The sequence below is a fragment of the Manacus vitellinus genome, unplaced genomic scaffold (assembly GCF_001715985.3).
Source record: "Manacus vitellinus isolate BGI_N305 unplaced genomic scaffold, ASM171598v3 scaffold_83_pilon, whole genome shotgun sequence".
Lineage (NCBI taxonomy): Eukaryota > Metazoa > Chordata > Aves > Passeriformes > Pipridae > Manacus > Manacus vitellinus.
Window position 1 is genome coordinate 535,821 of NW_021940836.1, and position 10,968 is coordinate 546,788.

The window sequence follows — 10,968 nt, forward strand, 5'->3', positions numbered from 1 at the left end:
TCAACTGCCTGCAAGACCTTTAAATGCTACCATTTGCTACAGATCACTGAATTACGTGTGCTCTGACTCAGACTGCCATAAAGGGGAAGAAGGGACAGCTCCCTCCATTGCACATGTCCAGTAAAACATCACTCAAGTGAGAGGAGATAATAGATGCAAACCAGCAGGTGAGCCTGCCATCCCTATTGATGCCTTAAGATCACTAGGGAGCAAAAAATTACTCACCAGGCAATTATTAGTAGAGAAAAGATAGAGAGCAGATTCTTTAATGAAGGCCTTCAACCATGGGGAGTACAGAGATGTGCCCCACGTCCAGGGGTTCCACTATTTATGGTATCATCCATCCAATCCCAGAACTATCTGCCCCCTAGATCCTCCCCAGTTCTGCTCACGGCACGCCCCTCTGGAAATTGAGTCGGGGGTCCTGAGACCCCTTCTTCCTCATCTTCCTCTTCTTCACAGCACGTACAGTCTTTTGGAACTCCTCCAAGGTTAAGGATTTGAAGGTTCCTTTGACTATGGTGTACCTTGTTGCTCAAGCCACGGTGCAAATGTTCTTAAACAGAATGAAGGCCTGCCTTTAGAGAAGCCTAAACAAACTTAAAGGAATTCAGAAAGTTTGATATGAAATGGGGTAATAGCATTGGGTAAATGTAAACTACAGTGCTAAAGAGTGACAAATTAAGACAGCTACATTAAAATCTACATTTACTACACAACTACTTCTAAAATCTACAAAAAGCTAACAATCAAAAAATCCATACGCATCACTATCCTAATAGCTAAGTTAGGCAAGGGGCAAGCAAGATAGGGAAAAGCACAACTTCAGCAGCATGCATAAAGGTTTGTGTCTGGGCTTTTGCAAATGAGCAGCCTCGGTGAGCAACGCCCTTTTCCAGACTGCTCAAGCCAGCCAGTGTAACTTCACCTCCAGTCCATCTCTTTCAGTTGTGTAGGACTCAAAACAGCATGACATTCTCCACAAGAAGAGGCAAGTGTGGCATATTTATTGTAGAATGGCCAGGCTCTCTCACAGCACCACAGTTCCGTGGTTAAATCAGATTCCTCTTACTATCCACTGCACAGCTGCTTTCTTAAGTCACAGCCTTCTCTGGGATCACCCTGACCAAGATGGAGACAAGCAATGCCTCTCAAGTACAGATGGAGTTTGCTGGAGCTGTTACCTTTCCACATCTTATTAGTGCAAGTTGTGGTTCTTCTCACATATTGTCTCCAGCTTCTCAGGACAGGAAGTGATTTGTGAGAAACTGCTTGCTAGAACAGCAGTGGCAAAGCAAAGGCAATCAATGTACAGGTGTACTTTAACACACACCTAAGTGTGAGAGAAGGCCCTTGCCTGCTCTCTATTCAATCCCTCCATCTAAAATTCCTGCACTGTAATCCTGCTGAGAATTCAGAAGTAATCACTGGAGCCAGAATGGAGACTGAGTTCAGCTATTCTCTCCATCCATGTCCTCAGTGCTTCTTCAGAGTGACCCATAAAGCACTTCAGCAAGTAAAGAATACAGAAAGTGGCAATGGAAGGCCAGCAAGCAAGACCCTTGACTCTTTCTGTTCTGGTAGCTCTCTCTGCTAACAGAAAATGAACCCACCACCTACACTCAAGCCTACAAGCCAAGAATATCCCTCCGCAGCCTGTACACCCTTTCCTGTTTGGAACTTTTGACAGAGATAGCAAAAGAACAGTCATCTTCATTAAATGCCCCATTCCAGCTGCAGAAAAGCCTGAGCTGGTAGTCAGACTCCATATGACTTGTTATAAGGGATCCTGGATGACAGTGCAGTGGGCAGAGGAATCTGTTCCGGCAGGATCCTGACACTGCGAAGGGCTGCTCAGATGATATTTCTCAGGAAAATAGAGGGTTTTGTGAATCAGATTTCTGACGGCAGAAACATCATTTTTATCTATGGGAAAGAGAGAAAAACAGTTGTTCGGGATTCTCAACAGGCACTATGAAAGCCTCTTCTGCAAAAAATACCTGGAACTCTAGTTCCCAGCACATCACCTGCCAGCAGCCCTTCCTCTCTTTCTTCTTGTACACCCTCCACTCTTTTGCACTCACCTACACCCAGCTGCTGCAGGAGACTTGCAAACTCTGGGTCACCCTCCAGGATTTTCAACAGGTTGGTGGACTCCATTCTCTCCAGCTGCACATCCCAGTAGATGTAGATCTTCTGGCTGAAGCTGACATAAACCAGGCAGGGACTGTTGCTTCCTCCTTTGCATGCATAGAGGCCTGCAGAAAGCAGAATGTGGAGATCTGACTACTTCCAAAAGGACAGTGAAAGCAAATAGGTAACGTCACATGATGAGGTACCAAAGCCGTTAGCAGAAAACAGCAAGCACCTGAGCAGAGACATGGGCTTGGGTATACAAAATCCCTTTGAGACAATCCAAGAAAGTGTCTCTAAACTGTAGGAAGCTTGGGGATTTGCAAGCTGCTTTTTGCAGGTCTGAAAGAGGGGACTGAGCAAAGCTGAGGCTCGGGCTGGTTCCATGGGGCTCCTTATCTCTACTTGAGAACAGCTTAGAAGTCTGCAAATTCAAAAAGCAGTAGGGAAGACAAGAGATTCCTGTAGTACTCCTGAAAAGGACAGGAAAAAAACCCCAAACCATCACAGAAAAACCTCAGCATCACCTCCTCTCACCCCTACTTTTCCCAGATGCCACCAGAGGAAAGACTAGCTGGGCCTTCTGCAGTACACACAGAGGGAAATTATTCTCCACAGCAGACAGACAAAGTATTCCAGGTCTCCTAGACAGGAGTAGTAGCTTTTAGAGAAAAATGCTGTGAGGGGTGGCTTTGCAGTCAGGCTCCCCACCTGCACAGAACGCACTGACATTCTCCTCTGCTTGAAACCTGGCAACAGTCCGATTGTGGTCAATGATGTATGTCTGACCATCCCACGCACAGGCAATCACCTCCTCGTGCCCATTGCCCTGCAGGAACCAGAAGATTGCATATTAGCCAGACACCACCTATTCCCAGGGACAGTCAAGAATCTTTCTTGCTTGTTCAGACAGAACACTAATGTCTGAACAAAATGTGACTTTTGGACATCATGTCCAGACATTTTGCAGTTTGAGATCATCTCTCCTCTCAATAGCAATCATAAGAGCAAATCATAAGAGTTTGTAGACAATCAGGGTATTAGGAGTGTGCAAAACCATTCAACTTTGCAATAAGATAAAAGAGTAGTTCGGGAAATAAATTTATGAATGGATCAGTGCAAACTAGGCTCAGTAGGTCTAACTGGCGAGCACAGCTCAACCTCTGGCACGTGGACAGACTGACATGAGTGCAGAATATACCACCAGAGTCAAAGCACTCTATGTCATCCTGAGATAATCCCAGTCTTTTTCAGCTGAGTCACACTCACTCTGCCCTTCCTAAATCCCTATATACAAAGCCATGTTAAGTTTTTGTCTTCATCCCTCCCAGCCCTATTCAGATACTCACTGTAACATCCAGCTTTTCCAGAGCAAATAGCTGGTGATCAACCTGAACAGACCAGAGCAGCTTGTCTGCTCCCTCCATGAGTTTCAATGTCCCTGAAGGAAGAAAAAAAAAATACTGTCTTGAAGACATTAAAAGGGAGCAATATGTTTGCTTATGCTGGGCCCTACACACTCCTTCAATACTCAGGGTTGCTGAGAGATGGCTGCTAACAGCATAGGCATAGGCATGGTCTCTTGGCTGCTGAATCCATAGTGGACATTTAACCCCACTTATCATTTTTCTATTATCCAGATATACTGTGACAGTACTGGGCAGGGGGGACCAGCCATGAGAGTGGAACATAAACATGAGTCTATCTTCATAGAGGCCTCCATGCCTTCATAAAAAATATGGCAGCAGAAGGAGCCTTTGGGTCAAATTCTCTTGCCTGACCCAGGACAGGCTTCTGAAGCCCTGTTTCACCTTCTTTCAAAAATCAAAAGCACTGAGCCCCTGGTTCCCTGCTTTGAATTAGTGTCAGGCCTTGTCCAGCCCACAGGCCTTTCTTCCAGGACAGTGGTAGGACTTACCATCCAGAGTACAGAGGGCAAAGAGACCTGAGCCACTATTCTCACTGGAGCCACCTGTAAGTGCAAGAGAAAATTGCTGGAGTTGATGCCATTTTATAAGTGTTGTCCCCTCTTTCTCCTGAAAACAATAAAAAAGATGCAGAACAAGCTGATCCATCCTGCCTTCTTTTTTTTGCCCAGTTGTGTGCAGGACAGCACTGACAAATGTGACTAGTTAAATCTCAAGAGGAGAGTCCCCTGACCACTGGGCTGTTTCGGCCCTTCAGTAAACCTCTGCCTAGCTACCAGTCAGCAAAGACATGCAAGGTCAAGTTTTAAAAGTGATATCACACTTGGAGAGAGAGAGGAATGGAGCTGTGTTCAGCTAAAGCTGCATTTAATCCTCCCAGTGACAACGTAGGAGAGACACTGGCTCCCTGAGGTCTGCAGGAACCCAGGAAACCTGGCAGTCAGGGACAAGCCAACAGAGCTGAAAGCAAGTAGGCAGTTTCCCCAGAATAACTTAAATGCAAGCCTACCTCCACTGCCCACAGACAGCTCCAAGCTACAGACCCCTGCACACTCCTGAGTTACAAACTGCCCTGTTTCCACAGATCAGCTTAAAGCAAAGTCAGCTGGTTGAGTGCTCAATTGCCTCTTGTTGCTCATTCTCTCAGACAGGCTCTAATCCAAAAGATCTGCAGTGTCCCCCTCACAAACTGGTCAGCATTGCACTCCTCAGCTGTTTCCTTACTGATGGTCCAGCATCAGTGGGCTTTTTTACAACCTTCTCTTCATCCCTTTTACTGTGTGCCTTCCTTTTTCACAGACATCTCTCATAAGATGCAAGGCTTCACATGCAGTGAAATAATTGATTTCACGCTTTGTTGACCATGTTGCTCACAGCAGCATCAGAGATGCTGAAAACATGACAAGCTTAGGAATCAGGGAGGAAAGGTACTCTGAGGAAGGGGGTGGGGTTCAGTGGACTGCTCTTCTCCCCAAGCTCTAATTACCTTGGACAACCTAAATAATTCTCAGACAGCACTGCAGGGGGCAATACTTGCGCAGAAAACAAGAGAAAGTGATCTCCACTTGGAATTTTCTGCTTGCACACACACTCCAAGGGGGAGTCAAAGCTGCCTACTCTCCATAGGTATCAAAAGAGGGTTTAGCAAGTGCACCAGGCACAGGTCAGAGCACAAAGCAGTTACACAAGGGAAGCAGTGGCAGTGTGTAAGAAAAGTCTTAAAGAAAAGACACAACAGCAGTGTGTCAGGGCTGAGAGAAGCCAGCAACTGTGGAGAGTTTAGATAAAACTGCTGAACAGAACACAGTGGAAGGGGACAGAAGACAATGATATGGAATATGGAAGCAGCTCTGGAGATTGGGACTGCCCAGGAGAAGGAGGAGAAGCATGTAGCTGCCAGGTGAAGGAGGAGAAGCATGTAGCTGCCAGGTATCGAGATTCAAATGCTAAAAAGTAGTAACAGATGAGGCTGTGGGAAGGAAGAGATGCATCTTGGGAATAAGAAGAAGGCATAAGCTGCAGTCATGCAAAAGCAAAGATCAAGGACATATGCAGGAGCACGGCATGGCAGCCATTCAGACAGACTAAATGCAGGTCAGCAGAGGCTGCAGAGAAACTGTTGTGCTAGGCAAAGAATAAGCACTACCTAGGAAAGGACAAAGGCTATAAAAAGCTCACATGCAAAAATCCAACTGTCTTTCTTTGGGAGCCAGCTAAGATAAGTCAAGATTCCTCTGCTCTTGCAGCTGCTTCCCATGGTTATTTTTCAACCACAGGAAATCCAATTTCTTCTTGGACTGATGTACTGAAAAACTGCCCCCTGAAAATCAGGGGCAACTGTTGGGCCACAGACCCCAAGCTGATAATCTCTCACCTCGGGCAATGCTACCAATTAGATGAGTGGAGACATTCTTGTTGTGAATCCGTCCAGATGTTTGGTGTAGAATAACATCTCGAACAGGGGCCTCACTAGGGAAAAGAGAAAGACATCAGGGACAGGTTAAGGAACCATGACTGAGTCTGTGCCACAACAATCTCAAGAGCAATGTACTCCAAAGCTCCACAAATCCGGACACTGACAGAGTTCCAGAAGAGGTTAGCCCTTTAATGGTAAAGGCTAAGTAAAAGGATATGTGCCACCCCAGGTACAAAAGGAACTCACAACTGATTAAAAATCCAAAATAAGAATGATTTTATGCATCAAAAAAATATGGAAAGAGCTCAAAACCAAAAAAGACTAAGGCATGTATTCCAACGAAGGAGGAAAAAAAGACAATTTTTATTATTACTCACATAAACCTGGTTGCTTTTCACTCAAGAAGCATCTGCCCAGGGTTCAATAAGTTTGTGAGTGACCACATCTGGGCCTGGCTTCTGGCTAGGAGGGTACCATTCCACTGAGGTCTTTAAGGCATCAAGACTTGCCTAGCTCCCCTGCTGCTGCAGTTTTTTGTCTCTGCCTTCAAGTCTTACAGAACACTACAGAAGCACCCCAATTCCCCACAAGGATTCTTTCAGCACCAAGACAATAACAAACACCTCATTACCATTCTGATTGCTCTGTTGTGATTTATAGCACTGGCTGTCAGGGGTCTCATTAGGACAGCCTCTAATTGCCTCACCTGGAAAAAAACCCAAGCAAATGAAGCTAAAATTTCATTCTGGGCTTCATATTAATTTGGCTTGGCCCAGCCTTTCAGTTGTTACTCTTCCCACCATTAGATAGGTCACTGGATTGCATACTACCCTTTCTCTGGAGATCAAGATTACTCATTTCCCTGCCTTAGCTCCCAGTAACCCCCTCCTCAGTGATCTCGTTTTGTCACTCTCCTTGCCCAACCCAAAAGAGTGGAATACAACAGAAGCAGTAGCACTCATCTTTGTGACATACATGAAGAGTGTTCATGGAAGCTCTGTGCAGGTGGGCTTAAGTGACGAGCTGCCAGCAGTACAGCAGGACACTGAAGCAAGGACAGTGACAGCGCTCCCCGCCTCACAACAGCTGCGTGGTGGCACCCCCTTGTGACGGGCCTCCACAGCAGCATTTCCTCAGGTACCCTGCAGGAACACCCCTCACCTGCTTGAAGCAGAGCCGTCCCTTCCCGCAGATGTGTCCCGGTGCTCCATGTCCCAGGTGCACAGCAGGATGGCGTAGCCACAGCCTGGCTGCGACACCATCAGCTCCGGGGAGCCATCAGGGCCCAGGTTCACAGAGAGGCTGTCCACCTACACTGGCAGAGACAAAACACTGCCAGAGTATTTTTGAGAACTTTAAACACCTCTGAAAAGTTTACAGTGCTCCTTGAACCTAAATCTGGATATGGCAAATCTTCTGACATGGCTGAGCAGGAGCTGAACAAATTCAGCTAGAAGCAAAATGTCCCAGTTCACTAAAAGGCTGTTTCCCTACCAAAAGCCACTTGTAGAACAACACCAGTACTTTCTGCTAATGCTCTCTAGTTGGGCGAGAGCAACTGTTTCCTAGACCAACCCAGCAGCTGTTCCACACGGACAACCATTGGACAAATCTCCTTTCAAGCCATCAATGTGACAATTGTTTCATTCATACAACTGAGATTTCATAGTTCTTCCCTTGGAAGAGCCACCTCTTGAAGACTGTATGACAAGTACTGCTCTGAACATCCTTTTTTCTTACCTGACCTTCTAGCAGCCATTTCTTCAACAAGAGCAGCTGCCCAGAGATGTGGTCTGAATTCTCCGACGAGTCCTCCCAGCGGAAGGCACGCACCACCCTGTCAGTGTAACCCACCACCAACTCACACTTCCCATCTCCATCTGCAGGGAATAGAAGAGGATAGATGGACTCTGTCAGGCTTTCACAGCCCCAAGAGCCCCAGCATTCAGAAACCACTGTGCTGGTTTCTATAGGGTAGCATCCCCGAGGATCCCAATCCTGTAATGAAAACTCGCACTTCAGAAAAATTCCTGAAGTTCTTGCCTCTTTTCTCCATGACTTGGCTGTGGTTTCCTAGAGTTATCTTTTTTCATCAAGATAGTAATTTCCTTCTGCAACTCCCCCACTGTTTCTCTCCTCTCCTGCCCCTCTCCCCCTCACCCTGCACTCTGACACCAGCTTTGTGGCTTACCAATGTCATTGATCAGCATGACCTTGGTGTTGGCAGGAATGTGCTGCTTGAACACTGGGTTCTGCTCTTCTGCTGCTGCCAACTCATGGTGGCCTGAAGCATCTGGGTGTTTTGGAGAAGTCAGGTCAAAAAGATGAAACCAGCCTTCTGCACTCACCGCCACCACGAAATTCTACAAGGAAAGAAAAAAACTTTTTGATTCTTTCTCTTTTAGAAACTGCAGAAGCTGTCTCACAGCATGGCAAGGGAAGATACAAGGGTAAATCCATCAAGATCAATGACTGCTACAGAAGGAACAGGAGGTTTTTGGCCAGCATACAAACTACTCAGGTAGTGGCAGGGGCAAAACTTCCTGTTCATCTTTGTCAGACTGTGCTATCAAGCTGATGTGTGCATGCAATCCTCAAACAATGTGTGGCTTTCTTAATGCTCATGTCAGCTCTGCTCCCCACTAGGGCAAACAGAGCAACAGTATTTTGGGCATGGTGCCTAAACTGGGACCTTCAGACTCATTGGTCCTGACTTAACCCCCAGAAACAGCAATCCAACAAAAGAAGTCATATTATACCCAGTGGAATTTGCTTGGGAGTCCAGACTATTCTGTATCTCAGTCTTGTTTAGATGACCTTAAATGCACACAGCCAAGTGGCAGAAGGGCCATGGCCCACAGCAGGCATCAGCACAAGCAGACCAAAAGCCACTGAGCAATAGGAGCAACCCTTAAACCACCAAAGCCTTCTGGTGCTCACATAGAGGCACATGGAAATCAGTAGTGCTCTCTGAATATAGGATTTCCTTGCTCACTAAAACCTGTATATGACTCACAGAAAGATACCAATTACATGTAAACAGAAGAACAGTTTAAAAACAGTAGTACTAAAACTCTTTGAACGAGGGCAGATCCTGGTGCGAAAGCACCAGCAATCTGTCCTCCTCCACACTCAGTACATGACATAACCCTGATCTCCTAAGCACCTCCCACATGCCCTACAGAGACAGCTGGGAAGAGTTTGGTTCCTCTCACCTTTCCTTTATTGCATACATCGCCCACACCAACACACGTGAGCTGCAAAAGAAAAGAAGGCCATACATAAGAGAAGGCAACTAAAACCAGCACTTTGGGCTAAGCCTCTGCCCTACCCCTCCTCTCTCATAAAGTATCTCTTGAACTCTAAACAGCCTTTTGAAGGACAAGAAGAGCAGAGTCAGGAACAGAAACACATCTGTCAGAGCCCTGGGTCAAAATCCACAGCACACAGAGCAGGGTCAAGGTGGGACAGAAGTCCAGTTCCTGTGTTTATTCAGCTCGTTAACTTCCAGCCCATGAGGCCAGCTGTGGGCAAAAGCAGGGTCTTGCACAACTACATGAAAGGCATCAGATCCAGTTCAGGCCCGCCATTCCCCTCTGCCCTACATATTCCTAGGCTATGGACAAGGATAGCTGGCTGCATGTACACCAAAAGGCCCAACCATTTAGAAATTTCGTTGAGAACTGACCATTCCTTGGCAAGATCGCACAGCCCAGGGTTTGCTGTCATCATTCTTGTAAACACAGAGTTTTCCATTGGTGTCTCCCACCACTAGTTCATTCAGCTGTACAAGAGAACTGGGTTATTAGGAAGAAGTCCACAATTACAGTAACAATAGTCCCATACAACAATCAGAACTCACATCTAAAAATCACTCAGTAGGAAGAAGCAGCAAAACAAAACAAGAGCTAAAGGGACAGTCTTGAATCAACAGGGAAAGTCTGGGAAAATATAAAAGCTCTAGTTTTACTCTTGCAGATAGAAGAGATAGAGTGTCTCCTTAGAGCAATATCTCATTACCTACTGCTTCTCTACACACTGTTTCAGCATTGTGACACTGACCATTTTAACATCCTGCTCTGCATCATCACCCCACCTTCCATCCTCCAACCTAGATTGACTTAAATTATCCGAGGAAGATGATGACAATGAGAGAAATGTAACCATCAAGAAAGAGGCTGCAAGAACACTAAACATGAGATTTACACTCTATGTTTAATATCACTGATGAAGGGGCAAAGGTCTTTTGGAATGGTGATTATTTCTTCAAAGATGACTGCTAAAAATCACCAACCGTCACTGCTGATGAACCTACTCCCACTATCCCATCTCCTGCATCATGCCTCTGTGTATTAAAATTGAGTGCGTCTCACCCTGCACACCTTACCCTATATAACATAACTTCTTGTGGGAAAATTTGTTTTAATTATCTACCTCATTGCTAGCCACGGCACTTTTCAGCATAAGGCCGTAATAAAATTCGACCGTTGAGGAGAAGAAACAATTTACATATAGCTGGTTAAGCTAATCTCTTCCTAATTACAGACAAATCAGCCACATCGAAACTAACCATTTGTGGTGGCTGACAGCAACATTCCCAATGCACTTCCATCCCTCATACAGTTTAAGATCAGACACCGAGACTTGGCTCTGCCCTGTTTGTGATCTGCTGTGCCCCAGCTAAGTGTTTCCCCACACCCCTACATCATCCCCACCACCGCGACAGCAGCGTGCCTCTCTTCGGGACCAAAAGTCAGCCTCCCCTCTGGATACACACCATCCAGGCCCCACGCCAGGGGTGACCTGCACGTCTGACGGTGATGCGACCCCCGACCAGCTGCAGCCCAGAACCACGGAAACATTCCCTTTGCAAGGGAACTCCAGCGGGCATTTGGACTCAAACCCTGCATCTCTGACGCCGCTCAAGCTCCCTGTGTCCCTAAGCACGGAAGCCCCGCCAGCCCCCCGGGGCCGCACCAGCCCCTCGGTCCT

The 10,968-nt window shown here is 46.5% G+C and overlaps 1 protein-coding gene across 1 annotated transcript; it reads right to left on the bottom strand.

Moving 5' to 3' along the window:
• Positions 1 to 235: 235 nt before the first annotated feature.
• On the bottom strand, positions 236 to 10,933 carry ITFG2 (integrin alpha FG-GAP repeat containing 2). Its single transcript, XM_029964891.1, has 12 exons — positions 10,754 to 10,933; positions 9,665 to 9,760; positions 9,192 to 9,233; positions 8,168 to 8,339; positions 7,717 to 7,856; positions 7,138 to 7,286; positions 5,935 to 6,029; positions 4,052 to 4,105; positions 3,483 to 3,574; positions 2,845 to 2,962; positions 2,085 to 2,258; positions 236 to 1,926 (listed from the first exon to the last, which is right to left on the bottom strand). Exons 1-12 carry the CDS (start codon positions 10,865 to 10,867, stop codon positions 1,778 to 1,780), a joined length of 1,395 nt encoding a protein of 464 aa, XP_029820751.1. The 5' UTR covers positions 10,868 to 10,933; the 3' UTR covers positions 236 to 1,777.
• Between the last annotated feature and the right edge of the window lie 35 nt (positions 10,934 to 10,968).

Coding starts and splice junctions, on each gene's coding strand:
- ITFG2 (XM_029964891.1), bottom strand. CDS start 10,867: ATGCCCGCTGGAGTTCCCTTGCAAAGGGAATGTTTCCGTGGTTCTGGG. Junction 6,030..7,137: donor GACGGCTCTGCTTCAAGCAG/GTGAGGGGTGTT, acceptor TCTTTTCCCTAG/TGAGGCCCCTGTTCGAGATG. Junction 2,259..2,844: donor TGTCAGTGCGTTCTGTGCAG/GTGGGGAGCCTG, acceptor TGCTTTCTGCAG/GCCTCTATGCATGCAAAGGA.